Below are 27,480 nucleotides of genomic sequence, written 5' to 3' on the forward strand. Positions count from 1 at the left end.
AAACTGAGGTATGTCATAGTAAGCCAAGTGCAGTCAGAGGAGAATTATGAAACAAGAGGCCGTTGATTTCTCCACCACCCCCGCATGCGGGCCACTCTCACTGCGCATGCAGCCTGTAGTCACGCTGCCCAGTGCCAGGATTCCCACTGTCTAGGTTGAGAATGTTTGCTTGTGCAGGAAGTATTTCCCAACTGTCACCTCTGCCCCATGAAGTTATTATAACAAAGAAAATCACTGTCTCTGGAGCTGAAACCAACATGACACTTTACTGTTGACAACTAGCATGAACTTCATCATGGAAGTTAGTCATGACTCATTTGAGTCTCCTAACTTTCTTTATATTTTGTCATTTAAATGAAAAATATTTTGAGTTCTTGAGAGTTATTTTGAGAAAGAATGTTATATGGCAGTTTAAATTCTGAATATATATTGTTGGGCTTTTAAAGTAATCAAGTTCTGCATCAACCTAATCTTTGAGTTTTCTTTTTTTCTTTTTTTGAGACAGAGTCTTGCTCTGTTGCCCAGGCTGGAGTGCAGAGGCGCGATCTTCGCTCACTGCAAGCTCCGCCTCCCAGGCTCACGCCATTCTCCTGCCTCAGCCTCCCGAGTAGCTGGGACTACAGGCCCCCGCCACCACGCCCGGCTAATTTTTTGTATTTTTAGCAGAGACGGGGTTTCACCATGTTAGCCAGGATGGTCTCGATCTCCTGACTTCGTGATCCGCCCACCTCGGCCTCCCAAAGTGCTGGGATTACAGGCGTGAGCCACCGTGCCCAGCCTGAGTTTTCACATTTTACTTATCACCTATGATTACTTTAAATGCCGACTCTCTAATGGTTAATGAATTTCCATTGCCGGCAGTGTTCTCCACTAACACACATCAAGATACTAAGGCAATGACTTCTGAGATTATACTAAAGAGACCAGATCGGATTTCCAGTTTTTAGGATGAAACATCATGCATATTGCTCTCATAGTACAAACCAAACATTTGCCAAATGTGACAATGTATTTCACCTGTCTCTGGAAGGCAAACTCTGGAAATTCCCAGGATGAAAGAGCAGCAAGAGCTTGTCCGGGGCCTAGGAATTAGTCTTGCCTGGGAAGTCTTCCACCTCCAAAGTCCAGAAAAAAGCAATTTAAATAACGGGTCCGTCTCCTTTTATTGCTCATAAGCTGAATTCTGAGGTGTTCTGAGTGCCCCTTTTGCTAACAACAGACATTGGATATGGTAAACTTAAAGCAACCAAGAACCATTAAAAACTCTGGTTCTGGGCCGGGCGCAGTGGCTCATGCCTGTAAGCCCAGCACTTTGGGAGGCTGAGGCGGGCAAATCACAAGGTCAGGACTTCAAGACAAGCCTGTCCACCATGGTGAAAACCTGTATCTACTAAATAAAAATACAAAAATTAGCCGGGCATGGTGGTGTGCACCTGTAATCCCAGCTACTCAGGAGGCTGAGGCAGGAGAATTGCTTGAACCTGGGAGGTAGAGCTTGCAGCGAGCGGAGATGGTGCCACTGCACTTCAGCCTGAGCAACACAGCAAGACTCCATCTCAAACAAAACAAAACAAAACAATGCAAAAAAACCCAAAAACTCTTGTTCTGGAATACAGTTTATCATGACTGGTCTCAATGCTATGTGAAATTAGGAATCAAATTCCAACAGTGGAAAAAGTCTCACATCCTTTCTTACTGCTTCTAATCAGGTGTCTTGCATTCTTGCCTTCGTCTTTGCAAGTGCTCAGGGCTCTGTGCGGAAAGAGGAAGTGCGACAGTTAGAAGCTTCCTGTGACCTCTAAGCGGGCCAAGTGCCAGTCAGTCCTTCCCCTGGTGAGTCCCTCGTCACTCTCTCTTAGTCACAGTCAGAAGCTGTGGCTCTGAGGGAGCAGACTCCACGCCACTCCTGCATCTGTGCCTGCTTTGACTGCGTCTGCACACTCGCAGGATTCCCTCAGCTTGGATGCAGGTTTTGGCCAGCAGGAATGACCTTACTGGCCTCTATCTCTCCATATTCTCTCCTTGGGAGTACCAGAAAAGTCCACTGAACCAAACTGTTGCCTTGGTTTTTATCAGGGCCTGTTCCTGCTCGAATCACCTGCAGTATCTGCTCCTGGTCCCTGGTGCACTGCAGGCTTCCACCTGGGCTGACCGACAAGGCCGTGCCTTCAGGGAGCTGGCCAATCTCTGAAATGCAGGTGTGGAAAATCTCCTTGCTTCTTACCCAGCAGTAAAGGCTAGCAGGTTGGGAGTTTTTCCAAGGTGATGAAGAGAAAGACCCCAAACCAAAAATCCTTGACAGTGGCTGACTCTACAGGGATAGGCCAAGGGTGGAGGAGACCTATGGGGGCTTCAGCTGCTGCACTCTATGCCCTGTGTCTCTGTAGAGTTAGAATGTCTCGCAAGTATTATTACTTGTATGATAAAATAGAACAAGTGGTTTTAATTTAACTAATCTACAGCTCTTCATGCCAGTTTTTTTCACCATGCTCAGCTGTACTTAACTGTGGAAGCTGAGCCTGACAGAGCTGTGGCGTGGCAGGGTTCCTGCAGTGTCTGTCCTGCCATGGTCCCAGCTGCAGTGTGGCAGGAGCAGCGTCCCCAGACAGGTGTGTGCCCTGGCCCTGCCAAATACAGGTGTTTCACAGCTTCACAACCTGTTCCCGCCTCTATAAATAAATGACCAGCCTGCTCCACAGTGCTGTGTGAGGCCCAAATAGAACACATATGACAATGCTTTGTGAACTATATAGCACCTTAAAAAGAAAATAAAAGTGACAGAATATGAAGCCGGGTGCAGTGGCTCATGCCTGTAATCCCGGCACTTTGGGAAGCAGGCAGATCACTTGAGGCCAGGAGTTCAGGACCATCCTGGCCAAGATGGCAAAACCCCGCCTCTACTAAAAATACAAAAATTAGTCGGGTGTGGTGGCGCATGCCTGTAATCCCAGCTACTTGGGAGGCTGAGGCAGAAGAATCACTTGAATCCAGGAGGTGGAGGTTGCAGTGAACTGTGATTGCACCACTGCACTCCAGCCTGGGCCACAGAGAGAGACCCTGTCTCAAAAAAAAAAAAAAAAAGTGACAGAATATGGACCCTTGAGGGAGACTGCACCTCACAGACTTCCCCTCTGCTCATCATGGGCTTCTCCGCTGCCCTCATCTGCTACCACATAGAGAATGGGAAACTATAATCAGATTCAAGTTGGATTTTTTTTTAAACCCTAACTTAGCTGTATAATGTGAAATAAGAAGTCAGGACTATGCTTTTAGGATATTTTCCGTCATTTGGTCAGACCTCTCTGGAGCAGCTCCTAGTTAACAGCTCCATCCTTCCCCCGAAAGTTGATTCCTCCATCCGAGCACCTAGTGCTGCACTGGACCACGGGATCAGCCCATTCCTGTGGGACTGCAATCTCTGGAAAGCAGCACAATTCTTAGATCACCACAGAAATTGCCTCTGCAACTTTTACAAAGAGGGAAAGAGAAGCCCAGAACACTCATGTGACTGGCCTGAGTCTCAGTGACTGAGAGGCATTTCTATTAATAACACTTGCCCATAAGAGAAATAATGCGTTCTGCGTAGCTGGACTGTCGATGCTTTCCAGAAAACACTGGCCTTCCAGCTCTGCATTTCCTCCAGCCATCTTCATAGTTTTCAAGGAGTTGCGTTTTCACCTATAACTGTCTTTTCAGATATACTGTTCTGCAGTTTCCTAGGGAATGCAGCAAGATGTTTAATCATACTCATTTAACAAATATTTAAATCATTTATTGCCATTAAGTTACAGCATCTCAATATACACACTGCATGGAAATACACAGATAACATTTTTAAACAGTGGGGACAAAATTTTAAGTATGTGGCCAGCTGTTGGTTGTCCTGTGGTCATTAAAGACAATGTTAAGAATCAGGAGTACTTAAGTGCTAGTAGTTACAAATTTTGTTCTCTTCAGTTTTTCATTAAGTAAATTCTAATAGATAATATACATATTACTGCAGATAAAACCATCATCAGAAATTATTAAATTAATTGCATATTTTGAGCTACTCTTTATGGAAAGAAGTAAAATATTTAATACTTGTAAGGCAGCAGAGAGTTGGTTTAGAAACTCTCAGCTATTTCTATAAAAATAGAATGGTTAGTAAAAATAGCATTCAGTGTATTTTCCTTAGGGAGGCTATTTATAATGAAATCTGTGACTCAGCAGCAGCTGGCAATGCTGTCCCTTCAAGACCTTGTTCTTCATTTTCCATTGTTATGCAGATGCCTTTTTAGTCATCCTGGAAGGAAACAAAAAGAAAAATTCAATGAGAAACAAAATTTCAATGCCAATCACAAGGGCTTTGGATGGCTTTAAAAAGACACCTTTACATAACATTTATTTCAACTTACAACTTATAAAAACAGTAATATAGGTTGGGTATCCCTCATCTGAAATGCTTAGGCCCAGACATGTTTCAGCTTTTTCAGATTTTGGAATAACTGGATTATACCAGTTGAGCATCCCTAAACTGAAAATCCAAAATCCAAAATGCTCCAATGAGCACTTCCTTTGAGTGTCATGTTGGCACTCTAAAGGTTTCATATTTTGGAGCATTTCAGATTTTTGGATTTGGGATGCTCAGCCTGTATCCTAGTTCATGTTAACTTTCATGGTTTAGTAAGTTGTTTCCCCAACTGCTAAAGCGCATCTATCTATACACACTCCAGTCCCGCAGCACTCCCTCAGAAAAGATTTTAGTTTCATTCTCCCCAGTTCCTCAAATTCCTGAAAAGAAAGTAACGAAATTGAAATCTGCTTACTCGTGTTTGATAAGCCGCCCTCCCTGGATGAGCTGGGCTACTTCATTTGTTGCGTGGCATGCAAACAGAAGCCAGTTCCGAGGCTGTACCTTGTAGGCAAATCTCATGAATGTCAAAGAATAGCAACAGAGGGCTGCCAAAAATAGCAGAGCAAAGACAATCAATAAGTTAGAAAACTGAGAGGGTTAATAGGACCACAGAGATGAACAGTTCCATTGCCCTGATCAAAAAAGAACCTCTTCTGCGAAAGCCTTTGACAGATAAAAGTTGTTACTTAAATGCCTGTATGAATAGGAAGCTCATAAAAAAATTTACTGTACTGCTATGCATTTTTGTTAATTATTTAAACATTTAAGGAACATATTTCAGAGCAAGAGTAGGCTGAAATTTGTTCTAGCCACTTTTTTTGTCTCCTGGAGTTGCTTATAATCCATTCACTATCTGAAAGAATTGTTATTTATTCCCTCCACAATAGTTTTATGTTCAAATATCAGGGTTTCAAGTAAGTTTAATGACACTTTCCCCCAAAAAAGTTCACAATATAAATCATTAAAGTGACTATTAGAATGATTCAGATGACACAGTCTTCAGTTCAGTGTGCTAAATCTGAAAGGCAAATAAGATGTTACTACTTCCTAGATAAATATTTCTAATTAATCTTGTTTCTTACTGACATAGAGAAGTAACACTCTTCCATGCCATCACATTCTGTATGTGACTTTCTAATAGTGACTGTAACATCTAGTGCTACAATCTTGAAATGCAAGCAGGAACTCTACTATGTTGAAAGTCCTCCCAATTATCCAAATCTGCATTCTTACCAAACGTCATCCGCCCACTGATAATCTCTGGAGACTTTTTCATATCATTGATGGCAGCAATGGGAAGACCCCAGTTGGCTACTGGGCCCCAGAAGTGCTACAAAAAATGAGAGGAAAAGAATGAAGAGAGGAAAAAGTTAAGACAGAACTATAAACAGCTGAAATTTCCCTTACTTTAAATAATCACGTGAAACTCGTGAGAACAAATCTTCGTTTCCATCTTGCAGGTTTACTGGGTTAATTGATGGTTAACATTTAGGTATTGGATTGTCCAAGTGTTCCTGTAGGAATCAGCAGTTCTTACAGCTGAGCCCAGAGCTAGAAAGGGTTTGGCAGCTTCCCAAGGTCCCTACTGGTTTCCACACTACAACCAAGTCATCTCTGATTGTCCTATTTAGAACATTTAAAAATAAAAATAAGATTCACTTCTTACACAATTCATTGTTGCTATAATTCAAACCCTGTTAGAACTATTCTCCATATTTTTATGTTTAAATCTATCCACACTCCTTTTCCCAAATTTTTATTAAGATATTTGTTAATAATTCTTAAAATGCAGACCCTAAATTGGGTACTTTTCTGAAGAAAGAAACTTAATAAGGGAATAAATTGTTTTTCAGCTCATATGAGCTATTCTAAGATAAAAGAACTTGGAAATCAATGCCCAGGACCCCAGACACTAAGAAATTAAGATTGGAAAGTACTTTTGACATAATAGCAGAAACTTATATTAATATTAAAGAAATGAACCAATAGTTTTTCATTCTACAACTACACTCATCCAAGGATACCAAAGTGAAGTCGTCTGTGTTTGACAGCAGCCACAATCAATTTAATTTTAGAGGCTGAAATAAAATAAGGCTTGTGGCTTTTGTTCATTAAAAATGAAAAATTGTTTCATTAATTTAGAATTTGGAAATAATATTTTCAAATCTGAAAGGAACCACATCTTGTTGGCTAAACACCCCTTTTAGTTATCCTAACACTAAAGAGTAAAAACAGTCTTTGCTTGACTTCTGCCTATCATAATGTTTAGGTTAAATTTAGACTGCTAAATACATTTCTAGACTTTGCTTCTACTATTGACGAGGGGTTAAAATCCAAAGATTCCCTAAAAAGTGGTAAGCCAAGGGAAATATAAGAAAAATAAATGGGAATTAGATTTGGCATAATAGAATATTTAAAAATGTTTATTTAACATGAAAGCCACAAGGTCATTTAGATAACTACAAAAGGTCAAAGTTCCCATATAGCCATGATGATAAGTATTTAGGGTTTAACATGTGAGTTATAAACTCTGTAAATTAGGCACAGTTGGTTTAAAGAATCTTGAGATTCTGGGCTGGCTAATTAGTTCTCTTGCATTCAGACTGCATATTATCTAAGATACTCACTACTGCAACTTTCACTTAATTTCTTACATTTAGACGAGGTGACTAGTGGCTCTCAAATTGGACAGCCAGGCTTTGGAGGAAATATTTCTTTGAAAATGACAAGTTGGGTCGGGTGCAGCGGCTCACACCTGTAATCCCAGCACTTTCGGAGGCTGAGGCGGGTGGATCACGAGGTCAGGAGTTCAAGACTAGCCTGGCCAACATGGTAAAACCCTGTCTCTACTAAAAATATAAAAATTAGCCAGGCGTGGTGGCAGGTGACTGTAATCCCAGCTATTTGGGAGGCTGAGGCAGAGAACTGCTTGAACCCGGGAGGTGAAGGTTGCAGTGAGCCAAGATTGCACCATTGTACTCCAGCCTGGGTGACAGAGCGAGACTCCGTCTCAGGTAAAAAAAAAAAAAAAAAAAAAAAGAAAATGACAAGTTGGAGAGAAGTACACTCCTGCAGAATTCTATTAACAATGACCCTTAATTTCTCACATTTAGATGAGATATGGCCAGTTTTCTTTTTTCCTTATTCCCCAGACTTTTGTAAGGGAGAGTATCTATCTCTCCCTTACCTACTTACTTCTTTTCTTACCCGTCCTGTTATTGGGTGTCACTTCATTTTTCAACTCTCTATTATTCCATAGTGATCTTCCTTTTCCTCCTTTTTTGACCAGGCCTTTCTCCACTTGGTCTATTTTCATCTCCTTTTCCGTTTACTCTCTCGCCACTCCTCTGCACTGTATGGTGGTGTTGCTGTCTACTTTATCATGCATGAACCCAGGGCTATAAACAGAGCCTGAAGAGTTATTCTAAGAGGGGCATATAAACCACAGTTTCTCTACCACTGGTTGTGAATGTGTCTTCTTTCATAGGTGGGGCTAAAGCAGAAATGGACAATGGAATAAATCTAAACCTAAAGTAGCCTTGGGAGATTCCTGGCTAAGTGATGGTATTAAAAGTTTAAGTATGGGCCGGGCGTGGTGGCTCACACCTGTAATCCCAGTACTTTGGGAGGCTGAGGCAGGCGGATCATGAGGTCAGGAGTTTGAGACCAGCCTGACCAACATGGTGAAACCCTGTCTCTACTAAAAATACACAAATTAGCTGGGTGTGGTGGCTTGCACCTGAAATCCCAGCTACTAGGGAGGTTGAGGCAGGAGAATTGCTTGAACACGTGAGGCAGAGGTTGTAGTGAGCCAAGATAGTGCCACTGCCCTCTAGCCTGGGCAACAGAGCAAGACTCCATCTCAAAAAATAAAAAAATAAAAAAAATAAGTTTAAGTGTGATGAGTGTTAGGTTATAGGAAACAGTTCTGCAAGTTAAGAACTATACATACACTTATGACTGTAAGTGTTGAGCTATACTGAAAATATGTTTCTTAAGAAGAACACGAAAGGTAAAAATCATTTTAACACTAGTTTACTAAAATACCTAACCTTAGAAAGTTTATAATGCATCTTTTCTATCTAGTACAATATTCTAGTTCTCTCTTCCCTTTTTTAGAATACAATTGATTTATGCTGTCAGATATTCAGCAGTCAATTTTGAGAAAAATAAGGAACTTTATTAAAATTCAAAAAGAAATTAACATATGTTGGATTAAATGGAAAACATTTTACTTGATTATAATTCTTAATTGTGCTGAAAAGAAAGTTCCAACAGAATTATACAACACCATCTCCTGTGTGAAAATCAAGCCATGGAAATGAACTCCACCCTACAGGAAACAATCATCCCACCCTTCTTTTCCTGCTTTCTCTTTTTCTTTCTCTACTTCCTTTCATCGGTTGCTAGGCTCCACTGTGACTGTTATCAATGAAGTAATTATATGCTTGTTTCTAAAAACAGGAGTAGGGAGCAGCCCCAGGAGCATGGCTGTCACAGAGCTCGTGTCTAGGCTCCCCAGGACAGGCCAGGGTGCAGTAGGCACCCTTCACAACCTGCCAGCCGTGGCGGCTAGAAAGGCTCTCATATGCAAAGGACGCTAAGCCTGTTACCCCTAACTCTGTTAATGCAGAAAGTCTGCAAAAGCCTGAAATGGATGGAAAGAATTTTCTTACCGTACTATTTTGTGAAGAGTCACCGAAGTTCAGACAGGACAGACATGGAAAAAAAAGAAAAAAAAAATCAAATGATTTTGGTCTTATTAGGTTACTGCAACCTCACACCTGTATTCAAATTTCAGTAACAGGACTACAACGTTAACAGTGTACATTCTTTTATTATTTTTAAAAGATCAAGTAATATTATTTCTAATAAGAACTTTGACTTCATGAAATTAGATCTTAATTTTATGGAAAATAAGTGCAATCCTTAGAGCAGAACTGTCCAATAGAAATATAATGCAAGGCAGAAATACAAGCCACTTACGTAATTTACAACTTCTAGAAGCCACATTAAGAAAACTAAAAAGAAGGCCGGGGACAGTGGCTTATGCCTGTAATCCCAGCACTCTGGGAGGCTAAGGCAGGAGGATTGCTTGAGGCCAGGAGTTCACTATTAATCTGGGCAACATAGTGAGACCCCATCTATACACAAATATATTTTAAAAATTAGCTGGGCATGGGTGGTTTGTGCCTCCAGAGGATTGTTTGAGCCCAGGAGTTCAAGTCTGCAGTGAGGTATGATCACACCACTGTACTCCAGCCTGGGCAACAGAGCAAGACCCAGTCTGGAAAAAAAAAGGAAAAGAAAAGTAGAAGAGTAAAAAGAAACCACAGAAATTACTTGTATTAATATTTATTTAATCCATATGTATGCAAAAAAATTTTAATTTCAAAATGTAATCAATAAAAACTATTCATTAGACCTTCTACATGCTTTTTCATACAATTATTTGGACTCTAGTGTGTATTTTACACTTACGGCACATCTCAGCTTGAACTAGTCACATTTCAAGTGATCAGTAGCCACCTGTGGCTAGTGGCTCTCAAATTGGACAGCACAGCTTTCGAGGAAATATTTCCTTAAAAGTGGTAAGTTGGAGAGATGCATACTGCTGCAGAATTCTATTAACAATGAAACTTTCCCTTCTGCTTACTAACACATTGCACCAGAATGTGAACCCCTGGAGGGATGTATTTTTGTTACTACTGGACTACTTAAAGTAGGGCCTGGCATTTAAACTGGAATTTAAAAAATATTTGTTGAATGAATGAATGAATAGTAAAAATGTCAATGCTGTTTTCCAGAATGTTAAATTTAAAAATACACCAAAAACTTATATTGAGTTACTTTTATTTCTGAAATAACAATTTCTCTTGCCAGGATATACCTGAGCTCTTCTCTTAGGGCAAAATCTCAAAGTTGAGCTACTGAAAGAGTTATTGAAATAAAATAATAAAATTGAGCAGTACGGCAGGGGGAAAAATGAAATAATAAAATCCTTTATAAACAGACTCAAGTCCAAAGAATTCTACTAGTTGTTTTGTTTTAGAAAGCACAGAGATTACAATTTGTAACATGAAAATAACTGTTGATGGTGCTAATAATACAGTAGTCCCCCTTATCCTCAGGGGATGCATTCTAAGACCTCCAGTGGATGCTTGAAACCGTGGATAATGCGGAACCCTATATATACTATGTTTTTCTCCTATACATACATACCTATGATAATGTTTAATTTATAAATTAGGCAGAGTAAGAGATTGACAACAGTTACTAATAATAAAATAGAATAATTATGACAACGAACTGATATAAACATTTTGAGAATGTGGTTACTCTCTCTTTCACAATACTGTAATATTTTTTTGGACCACAAGTGGCCCTGAGTGACTGAAACCATAGAAGGAGAAACTGCAGATGAGGGGGTACTACTGTGTGCTTCAGATAGGTTATATTATGAAATATATATCATTCATATATATACAAATATAACTATCCAAATTACATTTCACAGCAAGTACAAACTGACCACGATGCTTTATAGCAGAGAGATTGATAACCTTACCAGATGAGACAGCATAATCTAGCTAGAACAGTCAGTCACCTACGGCATTGCTCTCCTTCAAATACCTTTGTCAGTATCTGAACACTGGCCCTTTAGGTAACTATGAATAACCAAGGGCACATTTTTTCCCTATAAAAATATTTTAAAGGATGTCGTACTTACAATGTGAAGTTTCAACTTGGACATAACTTAGTTTTTCCTTTAGGACTCTCTCCTTAAATCATACAACAGCTTGATTATACCCTATTTTACAACAGATTACAAATGTGTGAGAATAAGGGAGATTATAAATGTATGAGAATAAGGGAGAATTACAAATGTATGAGAATAAGGATTAGTATAGATTACACATGTATGAGAATAACGGAGAATTAACTTCTGCCTTCATACCCTGCTCAATTCAAAAGTCCTACATGAATATAATCACATTAATTACTGTAAAACAATCTGAGAGTAAAGTCAGTTTAAATATGTCTGTTAAATACAAAACACTGCAACTCAACATCCCTCAATTCTAAGTCAGGGTTTTCTAGAATGCATGAATCAACAACTCAATCAAAATATCTGAAAAGCATATTTGTGCAGAACCAAATTAGAAAAAAAAATGCTTCCAAATATGTATTATTACCTATTTCAAAAAAAAAAGGGGGAGATAAATTTATAAGCCACATATAAACTGCAATTTGGGGACAGTAATGCAAAACCATTTAGAAAATATTCTTGATTTTCTCTTTATTTGGTATGCTGCCTTTATTTTCAGTAAAAAAGCAAACAAACACAAAACTCATAGACTTTCTTGGGTTCACTTATGATTTTGAATTCTCATGGAGGAGAAACTATATTTCCAGTTAAAAATTAAGTATTCTGCTTTTTTAAAAAATAAACTTCATTTTTCAGAAAAGTTTTAGGTTCACAGTAAAATTGAACCAAAGTACAGAAACCTTCCATATACACCCAGCCCCGAAACATGCACGCACTCTCCCATTATCTACCTCCCCCGCCCATGGTGTATTTATCACAATCACGAAACTTACATTGACACAGGATTGTTACCCAAAGTCCATATCTACATTAAGGTTCCCTGTTAGTGCTGTATATCCTGTGGGTTTAGATGAACATATGATGCCATGCAGCCATCATTATAGTGTCTTACAGTAGTTTCACTCTCTAAAAATCCTCTGTGCCCCACCTAAACCCTTGCAACCACTGATCTTTCGACTATCTCCATAATTTTGCCTTTTCCAGAACGTTGTGTAGTTGGAACCAGGCAGTATGCAGCCTTTTCAGACGGGCTTCTTTCATTCAGTAATATGAATTTAAGTTTCCCTCATGTCTTTTCATGGTTTCATAGCTCACTTTTTAGTGCTGAATAATATTCCATTGTCTGGATGTACCACAATTTATTTTGCCATTACCTACCAAAGGACATCTTGTTTGCTTCCAAGTTTTGGCAGTTATGAATAAAACCTCTATAAAAATCCACATGCAGGTTTTCGTGTGGATCTAAGGGTTCAACTCCTAGGGGTAAATACCAAAGAATGTGTAAGAAACTGCCAAACTGTTTTCCAAAGTGGCTGTATTATTTTGCATTCCCACCAGCAATGAATGAGAATTCCTGCTGATTCACATCCTAATCAGCATTTGCTTTTGTCAGCGTTCTGCCTTTCGGCCTTTCTAATAGATGTTTAGTGGTATCTTGTTTTAATTTGCATTTCCCTGATGACATATGATGTAGAACAGTGTTGTCCAATCTTGTGGCAGAGCTTCTTTTCATATGCTTATTTGCCATCTGAACACGGAGAGGTATCTGCTTAGGTCTTCGGCCCATTTTTAATTGAGTTCCTTTCTTATTGTTGAGTTTTGTTTTTGTGGGTTTTGTTGGCTTGTTTTTTTTGAGAGGGAGTCTTGCTCTGTTGCCCAGGATGGAGTGCAGTGGCATGATCTTGGCTGACTGCAACCTCCGCCTCCCAGGTTCAAGTGATTCTCCTGCCTCAGCCTCCCAAGTAGCTGGGATTATAGGCACCCGTCACCCCACCTGGCTAATTTCTGTATTTTAGTAGAGAATTAGGTAGAGGTTTCACCATGTTGGCCAGGCTGGTCTCAAACTCTTGACCTCAAGTGATCTGCCTGCCTTGGCCTCCCAAAGTGCTGGGATTACAGGAGTGAGCCACAACGCCTGGCCTTATTGTTAAGTTTTAAGAGTTCTTTGTATATTTTGGAAAAGTCCTTTATCTGTTATGTCCTCTGCAAATATTTTCTCATATATTATCTTTTCATTCTCTTGACATCACCTTCACAGAGCAAAACTTTTTAATTTTTATGAAGTCCAGCTTATCAATTATTTCTGGGATCATGTCTTTGGTCTTGTGTCAGAAAAACTCATCCCCAAACCCAAGGTAATTTAGGTTTTCTCCTAAATTATCTGCTAGGAGTTTCATAGTTTGTGATTTACATTTAGGTCTGTGATCCTTTTTGAGTGAATTTTTGTAAATAGTATAAGGTCTGTGTCTACATTCGTTTTTTTTTTTTTTTTGCAATTGCATGCCCAGTTGTTCCAGCACTATTTGTTGAAAAGACTGTCTTTACTACATTGTTTTGCCTTTGCTCCTTTGTCAAAATTTAGTTGATTTTGTTTATGTAGGTCTACTTCTGGGCACTTTATTCTGTTCCATTGATTGATCTGTCTATTCCTTTGCCAGTACCACGCTGTCTGGATTACTGTGGCTCTATAGTAAGTTTGAAAGTTAGGTAATGTCAGTCCTCCAACTTTGTTCTCCTCCTCCAATACTGTGTTGGCTATTTTTGGGTTTACCGCCGTCTCCATTTAAACTCCAAAATCTGTGTGTTGATATCCACAGAATAACGTGCTGGGAATTAACTTTCACCTATTCACTTAAAAAAAGTACTTTATGGCTTCTCTTTGGCACATTCAAAGTACCAGCATCACTAGTCTTGTACTTTGGGGCCATCATTAAATAAAATGTGGGTTACTTGAACAGAAGCACTGCAATACCACAACAATGGCTAAGTGACTAGGTGGGATGACTAAGTGACTAACAAGTAAGTAGCATCTACAGCATACAGATGGTGGATGAAGGGATGGTTCATGTTTCAACAAGGACAAAGTAGGATGGCATGAGATTTCATCATGCTACTCAGAATGACACAAAATTTACAATTTATGAATTGGTTGTTCCTGAAACTTTCCACTTAATATTTTCAGACCTTAGTTGGCCACAAGTAACTGAAACTGCAGAAAGCAAACTGTGGATAAGGGGGGTGGAGAGCTACTGTATTTCCTTTCTTCTGCTTATTTTCATTCTAATTTGCTTTTTTTTTTTTTTTTTTTTTAATTTTGTAAGGTGGAGGCTTAGATGATTGATTTTAGAACCTTCTCGTTTTCTAATACATGCATCCAATGCTATAAAAATTTCTCTCTAATCACTGCTTTAACTGTATCCCACAAATTCTGATAAGTTGTGTTTGCACTTTTATTTAGTTCAAAATATTAAAAAATTTATCTTGAGATTTCTTCTTTGACCCAGAATTATTTAGAAGTGTGCTGTTTAATCTCCAAGTATCGGGGATTTTCCAGCTTTTGTTAGTGACTTCTAGTTGAATTCCAAAGCACACACCATATGATTTCTAGTCTTTTAAATTGGTTAAGGTGTGTTCTATTCGCCAGAATATAATTTATCTTGGTGAGTGTTCCATGTGAGCTTGAGAAGAATGTGTATTCTGCTGCTGTTACATGTAGCAGTCTACTGATGTTCATCATATCCAGTTGATTCATTGTTTTGTTGAGTTAAATTATGTCCGTACTGATTTTCTGCCTGCCGGGTCTATTTATGATGGAGGGGTGAAATCTCCAATTATATTAGTGGATTCATCTATTTTTTCTTGCAATTCTATCAGTTTTTGCCTCATGTGTTTTAATGCTGTAATGGTGCATACACATTAAAGATTGTTACCTGTATTAAGGCTCTCCAGAGAGACAGAACTAATAGAAGATGTATAGCTATAGATACATATACACATACGTGTGTGTGTGTGTGTATATATATATATAATTTTTAATGGAAATTGACTTATGCTGTTATAGAAGTAATAAGTTTCACAAGCTGGAGAATCAGTAAAGCCAGTGCTGTAACTCAGTCTGAGTCCAAAGGCCTGAGAACTAGGGGAGCCAATGGTGTAACTCAGTCCGAGGCTAAAGGCCCTGAGAACCTGAAGGACCACTGGTGTAAATCCTGGAGTCCAAAAGCCCAAGAACCTAGTGTTCTGATGTCTGACGGCAGAAGAAAATGGAAGTCCAAGCTCCAGAAGAGAGAGCAAATTGTCTCTTCTCTACCTTTCTGTTCTACTGGGGCCCTCAACAGATTGAATGATGCCCACTTACACGGGTGAGGGCACATCTTCTTTACTCAGTCTACTGATTCAAATGCCAATCTCTTCCAGAAATACCTGCATAAACATGCCCAGAAATAATGTTTTACCATCTATCTGGGTATCTGTTAACCCAGTAAAGTTGACACCTAAAATTAACCATTGCATATGTCTTTTTGGAGCATTGATCCCATTATCATATGTAATGTCTCTCTTTATCCCTGGTAATTTTCCTTGCTCTGAAGTATGCTCCATCTATAGCTACCAACGTCTTTTCTTGATTAATGTTAACATGGTACACCTATCTCTACCTATTTACTTTTAATCTATATGTGTATTTACACTTAAAGTGGGTTTCTTGTAGACAATGTATATTGAGTCTTATTTTTTGATCCACTCGTACAATATGTCTTTTAATTGGTACTTTTAGTCTACTGATATTCAAAGTGATTATTGATATAGTTGTATTACTATTTACCATATTTGTTACTGTTTTCTATTTGTTGTCCTTGTTCTTTGTTCTTTTTTTGCCTTCCATTCTTTTTCTGCCTTTTATGGTTTTAAATGAGCATTTTATATGATTCCATTTTCCCTCCTTTCCTGGCATATCAGTTATAATTACTATTATTATTATTTATTCTTTTTTTTTTTTTTTTTTTGAGACAGTCTCGCTCTGTTAGCCAGGCTGGAGTGCAGTGGCAGACCCATGCCGGCACCCAGGCCACCCTGGAAGCTGCTGCTGCTGCTGCCGCTGCCCACTCGGGAGACAATCAAGGAGCTGATGTGGGCACTGGGCCTGCTCATGTAGGAGGAGCTGCTGAAGGCCCAGGGGCCAGAGGTGAACACCTTGTAGGGCTGCTGGGTCACCCTGATGGACATGGTGGAGGCAGAAGTGGAGGCAGGAAGGCTGAACCAGGAGGAGATTTGAAAAGGAGCAGAGGAGCTGCTTTTAGGTCAGTCTAATTTTTCCAAAATTACAGTAATGTTAGCTTTCTCTGAAAGTACTGAGAGCAATTTAAGTAATTTATAACTTACTTATGTAGTACTGAAAGGATCCAACTGACAGCCTAGCATAGTATATTTCTAACATTATTCAAAGTAAAATGGGATAAAATTTTGAGATATTTTAGATCATAATTCTACAGTTTGCTGAAATTTATTCTTACCAAATTTTGTCTAGTTTTCTAGTTCAAATTAAAATGAGGGAGGGTTTTAACAATTAGAATTTGTGATATTCAGCTATATTTAGTGAGCCAAAAGTCAGCTGAATGACAGTAAAGATCTTTGTGACTGGACTATCCAGATATTAAGAGATTCTTATGGCCAGTCCTGCTTCAACACTTACAGCTTCATTCAATTTCTGAAAGTCAATTATGTGGCAGGGAAGTGCTCAAGGAGTCCAAGGACCGGGTGTGAAAAGCAGTTTGGCAGAGAAAAGGGAGACATATGCAGGAAAGCATGGAGCACAAAAATATCTAAAACCTTCTTTTCAAAACCATTTCTATGCATTACTATCTTCCTTTAAATCCCAAGTTGACATTTCTGTTTTAGCTTCACAAGTTTGGTATCCAGAGGTTCTGAAGTTATCTGTTTGGTTCAGATATCAGCCTTCTCATGTGGCAAATGAAGCACTGGAATTTCTAAGGCCTGTTCCAACTCTAATATTCCACAAGTTTGGGAAAGATTCACTTTTATTTTACTGCAACTTCTCACCTGGGTAGTAAGTATAAATTCTGAAAGCTTTCCTGGAGACTCAGAAGTTAAAATTAATTTAGAATACCTGATCAACTAGAGAATATTCAATGCAAACATCCCACTAACTTCAGATTCATAAGCATGCTAAGTGATTAACTGATTTTAAAGCACTCTATGATCCAGGTTCTTCTTAAGAAAACATCCTCTGCACACATATACAAATACGTGTGTGTGTGTGTGTGTCCATTCACCTTTACTGTAATATACAAACTTGAGAAGAGGAATAAGTCTCTAGAATAAAGCTGCACAGACCTTGATTGAGTTAATCATTAAAATATATGTCCTACCTCAAAACTTTTTTGCTTATTCTAATTTATTCTTCTTAACCAGAAATCCAGGAAGGAGAATGAGAGAAGAGGAGAAGCAAAGACGAGCTCTCTTTTTCTATTCTGTCAATAAGAAAGGTGAGGGAATAGTTTCTTAAGAAAAAGGTATTGGAATAGAGACCCAGGAAGTTCTTGATTCAAGATCCTAATCAAGGTAAGTAACAAGAGATGGAAGAAAGTACCAAAAAGAGAGTACCAGAAATCCTGGGGATTAAACATGCAATATTAGTTACAATAAAAAATAAATTGAACACTTACTTTTGTCAAGCGCTATACTATGTCATTAAACAGCTACCAAAGCACAAAAGCTAAACAATTTGCCCAAGCTCACAAAGCTGGAAAGCAAGAGCTGGGCTTCAAATCCATCATTCAAACTCATCACCTAGGTTTAACGGCACTATTATCACAATTAACAATTGTCAATAATTATTTAATATTATTTAATACTGAGATCCTATTTAAGTGTTCTGTTATCCCAGTAATGCCTTTTCCAGCTGTTTTTTCACACCAGGCCCAATCAAAGTCCACACATTATCTTTGGTTCTTAGGTGTCCTAAGTGAGAGCCTGTTTCATAACCTCTTTCAGTGAAATAAAAAAAAATCATTTAAAATACATGTGGATGGGCTGGGCACAGTGGTTCATGCCTATAATCCTAGAGCTTTGGGAGGCCAAGATGGGAGGACTGCTTGACACTGGGAGTTCAAGGACAGCCTGGGCAACATAGCAAGGTCCCATCTCTAAGAAAAAACAAAAAACTAGCCAGGTATGATTGTGCACACCTGTAGCCCTAGCTACTTGGGAGGCTGAGGCAGGAGGCTCACTCAAGCCCAGGAGTGGGAGGTTACAGTGAGCTATGATCATGCCATTGCATTCCAGCCTGGGTGACAGAGTAATACCCTGTCTCTAAATAAATAAATACACTTGGAAATTCAGTTTAGTAAGAATGTTCAACTTGATTCATAAAACATGATTGAAATAAATTTATAATCTGTGTAAAATATGATTTTAAATTTATGCTGAAAAACTCAATTATGTTATTAATTTTTAAAATTCTAGAACAGCTTTAGTTGAGAAAACCTCTAGACCCCTTCAGTAGGCTACAAAAAGAATGCAGAGGATGCAAAGTATGTACAACAGGCAACTGATGAAGTAAAAAGAGGAAGGGATGGAACCTTGTTTCTGATTAGAAGAAAAGAGATACAATGACGTTTTCTGCTTTATATTTTATTCTCCTTTGCTAAAGAAAAGCAGGGCTGTAAGCGTAAAGCTTGGAATAACAAATAGGAAGTACTTTCCTCTGATATGTTCTAGGAAGAAATGTTTCTCTTTCTAGGGCAGGAAACACTAAAATAAAAAGCTTCTGGTCAGAGTTTTGATACCTGACCTCAAACTGGCCCTCAATCACTGTTTGGCAGACCTAGCATGAATTCCCACTGCTGCCAAGAATGGCAGGGTAAACAGATCAGCTGAATGTTTCACATCACGTGTTCACCTTTCAAAAATAATTTCAGTTCAAGATCATAGAGCTTTATAGCTCACACAAGATTTTAACTTTCTAAATAACTGTAAACTTTAAAAAATGTTTTCGCTTGCAAAAACAGAAGGATATAATAAAATGTAGAGTGATTTGGAGTTTCCAAGTATTTTCACATCCCTTATCCAATTTAATTTTCTTGATAACCCAAAAAGAGCATTATCATTAAACCCATTTGATGGACAAATAAAGTCTGCTGGGATCAACTTGCTGGGGATCCTGGACTGTAAGTCATTCTTCTGAATCTTAGTCTGGTGCTCTACCAGGCAACACTGTTCTGAGTAATGCAATTCTCTTCTTTTCCTTATTTAGTCAAAGTGTAATTGAATTAAATACTGGAGAAAGTAGAAAAATTTAAAGCTACATAGTTAATTTTAGAAAAAAAGGTTAGATGATATACTGAAGTATCCTATTGAAAAGCCTGGCTCTTGGAAACCCATTTAGTAGAAGAAAATATAACACTTAGAAAAGCAGAACTCTCTTCCTTGAAAATATATTTAACAAATTCTTCCTATGTAATGAAACTGTTAGGGCCGGGCGTGGTGGCTCACACCTGCTAACCCCAGCACTTTGGGAGGCCGAGGTGGGCGGATCACCTGAAGTCGGGAGTTCGAGACCAGCCTGACCAACATGGAGAAACCCCGTCTCTATTAAAAATACAAAATTAGCCTGGCGTGGTGGCGCACGCTTGTAATCCCAGCTACTTGGGAAGCTAAGGTAGGAAAATCACTTGAACCCAGGAGGCGGAGGTTTGGATGAGCCAAAATAGTGCCAGTGCACTCCAGCCCGGGCAACAAGAGAGAAACTCTGTCTCAAAAAAAAAAAAAAAAGAAAAAAAAGAAAAAAAGAAAACGGTTAAGTAATTATCAGCATAATTTTTATATAGCTAGGTGTCATAACTGTATTTTTAATTTTACCACACAATGTTATCCTTAGCTGTACCTATTAGGAAGGCTCAGTATCCAACACATTAGTAAAAAGCTAAAGTAATATTCAAAGCTGTAAAGGAACTTAACAGCAAGGATTAAGAGCATACCCTCAGATTGCTACCTTGTTCACATTTTTACTACCATTAATCTGATACATTGCTGTGCTCCACAGTACTAAACATCCATCTTAATTAATCGTAGTTCTATTTAAGCATAGAAATGTCTTTTTTTGAAAGTCAGAAGTGAAGCTTCTGTTTACAAGTTTACCATATGGCAGACTGAATTATTTTTCCTACCCTACTGCTCTATAAAAGTAGAAGTTAAAAGTATTTGCAATAAAATTCAGGATTTAAAACTTTTTTATTGCTAAAATCAAGTTGCCTTCACACTATCCCTTTTGTGTGGTTATAACAGGATTTATTCCTCCTCAGCTTTCATCTCTTTACCTCTTGACCACACTATTAACTACCGAAAAAAAAAAACGCAGCTGTACACGTACCTAGGTTTTAAAATCATACACTGAAAAACTAACTAAAATTACACTCCTAAATAACCTAAAACTGCTTCAAAGTTATATTCAATATTTTGAAATAAAAGCAAGCGCCCCAAGATTAGAGGTGCAAATAAATTATAGAAAGTGTATTTTCAGGCTTTCCAACCGCGAATGCTCTTTGTTTCTAACTGGAAAGGAGGAGTTAACAGAAAATAGAACAAGAAGAAAAAGTATGTCCTTAGAGACACGTCGCTTTACTTTGGTTGACAGAATTTCGTATATAAAAACATCTTAAATTGTACTTCCTCCCAAGCTTAAAGTCCTTATAATGAGAAAACCGAAAGGCGAACCCAAGGCCAGCACATTTTATTTCCGCTGTCCCAGAAGCGCGCTGGGCGCACCCGAAGCTCCGCTCCAGCAGCGCCTCCCGCTGGCGTCTCCCCACCCCACACCCAGGTCGCCGCCTCTAGCACACCTGGACGGCCGCAGGTGACCGGCGACCCCCTCCGAGGATCTGGTAGAAACCGGCCAGGAAACCACTCCCGCCCGGAGGAGCGAGCCACTGTCACCTGGCCTGGAGGGACGTGCCCACTGCCAACCATGGGAGACTAACGAGCCTCTGTCACCCCTGCCGGGTCACCCTGCCCTGAGGGGCGCCCACTGTCACCCCTGCCGGGAGAGGCGTCCCCATGGCCACCCTGTCCTGAGGAGCGCCGTCGCTTTCGTCCCTCCCGGTCCCCACTGCCACTCTGGCCGGGAAGGGCGTCCACTGTTATGCCTACCAGGAGAGGCGTCCCTATTGTCACCCTGGCCAGGAGGGACGCCCACCGTCACCCACTCCCTGAAGGGGACTCAATGTCACCCCTGCCTTGAGGGGCGCCCACTGTCACCCTGCCAGGAGAGGACACTCACTGTCACTCCCGCCCTGAGGAGCGCCCACTGTCACCCTGCCGGGAGAGGACACCCACTGTCACCCCCGCCCTGAGGGGCGCCCACTGTCACCCTGCCGGGAGAGGACACCCACTGTCACCCCCGCCCTGAGGGGCGCCCACTGTCACCCTGCCGGGAGAGGACACCCACTGTCACCCCCGCCCTGAGGGGCGCCCACTGTCACCCTACCGGGAGAGGACACCCACTGTCACCCCCGCCCTGAGGGGCGCCCACTGTCACCCTACCGGGAGAGGACACCCACTGTCACCCCCGCCCTGAAAGGCGCCCACTGTCACCCTACCGGGAGAGGACACCCACTGTCACCCCCGCCCTGAAAGGCGCCCACTGTCACCCTACCGGGAGAGGACACCCACTGTCACCCCCGCCCTGAAAGGCGCCCACTGTCACCCTACCGGGAGAGGACACCCACTGTCACCCCCGCCCTGAAAGGCGCCCACTGTCACCGGCTCTCTACGCCGTCCGCTTCGGGGTGTGGCGGTCCGGGAGGGATCCGGGTGGGGCCCCCCCTGACAAGCGCACCCTCTCGCCTGGGCCCGGGCCCACCCGCTGCCCGGGGCCACCGCGTCCTCGCGGCCGCCCTCGTCGCGGACTGCACGGGTCGCAGCCTCCCGGGCGCCCGTCCGGGTTGCGGGGTCCGGCCTGCGGCGCTCGTCACCTCATGAGGTAGTCCCGGAAATCCTTGCTTCGGACATAGTCCGCCGCTTTCCGCACCAACGCGCCCGCCATGGCTGTGCCGACACCAGACCCCGAGTGGTCCCTGCCTCTGCTGCCGCTTCCCAGAGCCAATGACACCCAGGCCAACCCCCCGGCAGCCGACGGCGAGCTAGCCCGAAGGCCCGCCTCACGACACCCGGCCACGCCTTACGGCCGCGCCACGCCGCCCGGCTCTCGGCCAATGACAGGGCGCAGGGCCAGAGATGGTGGCGCGGACTGGCTGGCTCGTGCCGCACACCTCCTTCCCGCCCTGGGTGGCGCACGGGGGCGGGGCCTGCTGCCGTAAAACGGCTGGGGCTGGGCCGGGGCTGGCGGGCGGTTGCTAGACTCCAGCGGCTCCCGGCCAGCGGGGACGTGGAGGTGACATCTCTCTGACCCGCAGGACTGTGGGCGCCCTGCCGAGCGTCGCGCGGTCTTGGGGCGCCCTGCAGTGGAGCCCCTGCGGCGCAGCGCGCGGTGGGACTGGCCGGGTTCTCGCGGCGCCGAGGGCCTGTGTCTGCGCCGGTTCCTGGCAAGGGCACCTTGGCCGGGCGGCCCGCGTCCCCCGCGCTTCCCACACCCACGTGGGCGGACCCGGCCCGCAAGCTGGGCCAGCCTGCGGTTTCCGGGCACTGGGGAGTGCGCAGAGCCCCGGGCCAGCGACCGCAGCCGGGGTCCCTGGCTTCTCCTGAGCACTTTCCCCCGGACCGGTCCCTCCAGGGTGGCGGGCGGCACCCAGGGCCGGCGCTCCTCACCAACGCGCTGCAGCTACGGGCTCAGGAGGGAGCCGCAGCGTCGGAGGAGGAAAGCATTTAAGAATAGCACAAAGCCTTAGGCTCGAGGAAGCGTGACTGCTTACGTGTTGAAAATAAAGGTTCTGTAAGTCCCACCGCGGATGCATATTGGAAAGAAAGGGATCATTAGCACGCGACCCTCGCCTAGGAGTATATAAACCGCAGCACGACTTTCGGATCACAAAGGCAGAGAAAAGAACACATTGAAGGCTTTTGCTCACTTTTCCAAGTTGTTTCGTTTCGTTTTGTTTCTAATGTGGATGATCATTTAAAATGCCTCTGGTGGCCGGGCGCGGTGACTGACGCCTGTAATCACAGCACGTTGGGAGGCCGAGGCGGGCGGATCACCTGAGGTCAGGAATTCGAGACCAGCCTGGGCAATATGGTTAAACCCCCTCTCTACTAAAAATAAAAAAATTAGCTGGGCGTGGTGGCATGTGCTTGTAGTCCCAGCTACTTGGGAGGCTGAGACAGAAGAATCGCTTGAACCCGGGAGGCGGAAGTTGCAATGAGCCAAGATTGCGCCATTGCATTCCAGCCTGGGCAACAGAGCAAGATCCTGTCTCCAAAAAAAAACAAATAAATAAAACAAAATTCCTCTGGTAGCCGGGTGCGGTGGCTCACGCCTGTAATCTCAGCACTTTGGGAGGCTGAGGCAGGTGGATCACTTGAAGTCAGGAGTTTGAGACCAGCCTGGCCAATATAGTGAAACCTCATCTCTACTGAAAATACAAAAATTAGCCAGGCGTGGTGATGCGCGCCTGTAATCCCAGCTACTCGGGAGGCTGAGGCGTGAGAATCGGTTGAACCCGGGAGGTGGAGGTTGTAGTGATCCAAGATTGTGCCATTGCACTCCAGCCTGGGCAACAGAGGGAGATCCTGTCTCTAAAATAAAAAATAAAAGAAATGCCTTTGGTGAACAGGAATTCTCAACATTAGTGACCCGCAGTGTATTAGTGTTAATAATGGACATCCCCTTTGATTCAGCAAGCCCATCTAGAGATTTCCTAGGATAGACAAGCCAGTTTGTGCAATTTCATGTGTACAGCATTGTTTTTAGTATGGAAAGATTAGAGTTTACATATCCACCCATAGGGAGAGAGTTAAATAAATTATGGTGCATCCGCTTAGTGGATTAGTATACAGCCATTAGGAATAAAGGAATTCTATATGTGCTGATATGAAATATCTTTTTTATTTTCAAGAAAAAAACCCAGGTTCTGAATAGTGTATAAAGTATGCTACTCATTGTGCATAGGGACAAAGAAAATATATACATTCATGTTTGCAAAGATACTGGAGAAATGTTAGTAGTGGCTGCCTCTAAGGATGACCAAGAGTGACACTGACTTTTCATTGTATCTTCCTTTGTTCTTTTTGAAATTTGAACAGTCTACATATGCTATCTATTCAAAATAAGTGGTGTTAAAGAAGAAGAAATGCCTTTGAGAATGAAAATGGTAAGCCGTTGATTGAGTGGGGTTCATTTTCTGTTAGGATCGTGGTCTCTATTGGTCACAGCTGACCTTGATCGTCACTGAAAGTGTATCTCATTACACAATATTGCAGTCTTATAATAACACCAGGAAGGTTGTTCTGTTCCACATGAACATGCTTCATGATGGGGTTAGGAATGTACAACCTGTGAAAAGTGAGGGAGTCTTGATTATTAATAATAATATTATTAATAGCTACCTTTTCTTGATCATTAGGCACTATTTGTACATTATTTCTCCTTCTCACATCAACCCAGAAGGTAGGTATAAGGAAACTGAGTGGCTTCTTGAATGAAGCCAAACTGCTCTGCAAGATTGGTGGAAAAGGAGACTCTCCATGTGCTAACAGGCTCCTGGATCTCATAGCTGCTCTGTCTTAGCCCTTAATATGTTTCTTTTCCTCATGGATAGTGGTTCTGAAACCTGAGCTGTCAGAAGAATCCTTGGCAGATTCCTAGATCCCAGCCTCAGACTCAGAAGGTCTGGAGTTGGGGCTGAAAGCTGCATGGCTAATGGGCACTGCAGGTGACTCTGAGGCTGCTGGTCAGTGTCCAGCACTTGGAGAAACTCTACTGAGGGCATCTGCCCCTAATGCACTGTTGCCACCACTGGGCTGGGGTCAAGAGGCTTTACTTCCCACATTTGGGCCTCAATTGGGACCTCTGAGCTTTCCACTAGTTTCCGTTCCATGAAGGAGTACAAATTGGAGTATGTAAAGACAAAAGACATACGTAAGTGGATAATTTGGGTTTGAACTAAGTTCTCTGCAACTCTCAAAGCCATACTTCCCCCACGTTGCCACAAAAAGTATTTCTTTCATGTTGCCATGTATCTCTTACTTCAAATATGAAGCAGGAATGTGATCTAAAGCATAAGAACATAGCAATAGATAGACCCATGTACATGATTTCGTAAAACTTTAGAAAGGCCAGTCCTACATGGTTTGTCCATATTTGGACGGTGTGTGGAAGGCACAAATGAAAGCATCACTGGCTATTCTGAACCCTAGGTTTGTGGAAGTGAGTGTAAAGGCCCAGCATTGAGCCCCAATCTCACCTGCCCATCAAAGTTCAGAAACGACAATCAGAATAGGCTGCACTTGGCGCTTCCCTGTAGATGCAGGATCTGTGAGTTTGGACAGATTTCTGGTCAGTTTGGAAGGAAGCTGGCCTCTGTTAACAGAGCACCCCTTATGGGTCAGTGTTGTGCAGGCAGTCCACGTACACTGTGTGTATGCGATGACAGTGCGTCTGCTTGTAGAAGGGGCTGGGTCCCCTCTGCGGAGCCTCTGCATAGGGCTGCATGACTGGTTCCGGCCAACTTGCTGGGGAGCGCACAGCCTGTCCACAAAGGGAATCTTCATCTTTCCTGATCTGCAGAGCCATTTGCAATGCGTGATGGCAACTGCTTAACTTCAGTTTTTGTCCCTTGGCCAGAGATTTCTGTGCCCTGGGATAATAAACGTATTATCTAAAGAGCTTTTATTTCTTTCTAGAGAATAAGGAAAATGATACTCTGCAGAATTTCTATTTCTTTTGTAATTATCTCAGGGGAAGGTAGTTATTAAGTGTTCGCTGATTAGGATTAATGTTTCCAATTTTTGTCAAGAACAGAATGTATGTATTACTAATTTAACCATAATTTCAATCAAAACTATGTCATTAAAAATGTTAGCAGTCATGCATTTCCTGCATGGTTATGAATTTTTTCATGTATCTATAGTATTTTTCTAACAGTCTAATTTTAATTCATTCACTTTCTCACGAAAATGTATTTTTTTTCCATTTCATCATGTAGTACTTGTGTTACCTTTTCACGAGGCCCACACTCCTCCAAGGAGGCTGCTGATTGGCTCTAAACTGATTACCTCCATTTGTTCTTTCCTTGATCTTACAGTGTCCATCAGCTTCCTATGATTGAAGAAAAGCTTCCACTTGTAATAAACCAACTTCTCTCATCCAGTTATCAACATAGACCAAAAAAAAAAAAAAAGAAAAAAAAAAGGCCAGGCGCAGTGGCTCATGCCTGTAATCCCAGCACTTTGGGAGGTCAAGGTGGGCAGATCACTTGAAGTCAGGAGTTCAAGACCAGTCTGGCCAACATGGTGAAACCCTGTCTCTACTAAAAATACAGAAATTAGCCGGGAATTGGTGGTGCGCGCCTATAGTTCCAGCTACTCAGGAGGCTGAGGCAGGTGAATCGCTTGAATCCAGGAGGCGGAGGTTGCAATGAGCGGAGATCATACCACTGCACTGGGCGGCAGAGCGAAACTCTGTCTCAAAAAGAAAAAGAAAAAATAAAAAAGCAGAGTCGTTCTGTGAGTGAAAACACTGAATTCCACCGGTTCCTGATCATATTGCCTTTATTTCGTTCATTCATTCGTTCTGGAAATGGGGATAAATAGCCTGTTTGTCTTTCCTGCAGGTTTGTTACGATGGTGAAGGCAATTTAGAAGGAACTATTTAGTGGAGGATAAAAGTGTTTTGTAAATGTAAAGATGCATTGTTTTGTTTCTGTCCTGCTGCCCAATTTTCTCTCAGCCCAACACCTGCCTCTATTTGGTTCTTAGGTTACACATTAATTCCATTTGCTTAGTAATTTAAAGAATGTACTGTAGTACACCAATAAGCTAAGAAACTCGGGCCCTTGACCCCAAGTCACCAGTGTCACCTAGATTCAAAAACCAATATAACGAGTCAAGTATGAATGCACAATATTTTAGCTAAGCCCTTCCTGTCCCACCTAATGAATCCACATGCTGCCCCAGGGCTTGGTACATGCTGTTAAGTAAGCAGCTTTGCTCCCTCCTGCTCCCTGTTTTTGTCTTAGGTTGGTTTCAGTCCTTCCACTGTGGATGGAGAAGTCACAAAGAAATGGTTTTGCAGGCAAGGAATCTTTACTCTGTTTAGCAACTCAGTGACTTGCTAGCAAATAAATGGCAAAGGGTCAAAGGAAGTGGAAACATCACTATTTTGCAATCCCTATTGAAATGAGGGATGCAAGCAACAATCATCAATAGAAGCCAAAATCCTCCTTTGACGGGAACTGGATAATCCCAAGTGCTGGACTGTCGCCCACAGATTCTCCGCTGCTGGTCACGAGGGGAAAAGTGCTCAACATACTATACAGGCAGCTTTCCCAACCCCTCTGTCCCCAGG

General features: G+C 41.9%; 1 protein-coding gene across 4 annotated transcripts; it reads right to left on the bottom strand.

Annotated features, from left to right (window-relative positions):
- Positions 1–3,750: 3,750 nt before the first annotated feature.
- MPC1 (mitochondrial pyruvate carrier 1) lies at positions 3,751–22,184 on the bottom strand. Of its 4 annotated transcripts, none has more exons than XM_063813667.1 (5): positions 21,995–22,184; positions 20,066–20,069; positions 5,630–5,726; positions 4,809–4,941; positions 3,751–4,285 (listed from the first exon to the last, which is right to left on the bottom strand). In XM_063813667.1, exons 1-5 carry the CDS (start codon positions 22,063–22,065, stop codon positions 4,261–4,263), a joined length of 330 nt encoding a protein of 109 aa, XP_063669737.1. In that variant the 5' UTR covers positions 22,066–22,184; the 3' UTR covers positions 3,751–4,260. The 4 variants fall into 4 exon arrangements, with proteins under 4 accessions (XP_063669737.1, XP_063669736.1, XP_016812100.1 ...); XM_063813666.1 differs by lacking the exons at positions 20,066–20,069; positions 21,995–22,184 and adding exons at positions 5,804–6,019; positions 7,604–8,459; XM_016956611.4 differs by lacking the exons at positions 20,066–20,069; positions 21,995–22,184 and adding an exon at positions 7,604–8,460.
- Between the last annotated feature and the right edge of the window lie 5,296 nt (positions 22,185–27,480).

This window comes from Pan troglodytes, chromosome 5, assembly GCF_028858775.2.
Source record: "Pan troglodytes isolate AG18354 chromosome 5, NHGRI_mPanTro3-v2.0_pri, whole genome shotgun sequence".
NCBI classification, from domain to species: domain Eukaryota; kingdom Metazoa; phylum Chordata; class Mammalia; order Primates; family Hominidae; genus Pan; species Pan troglodytes.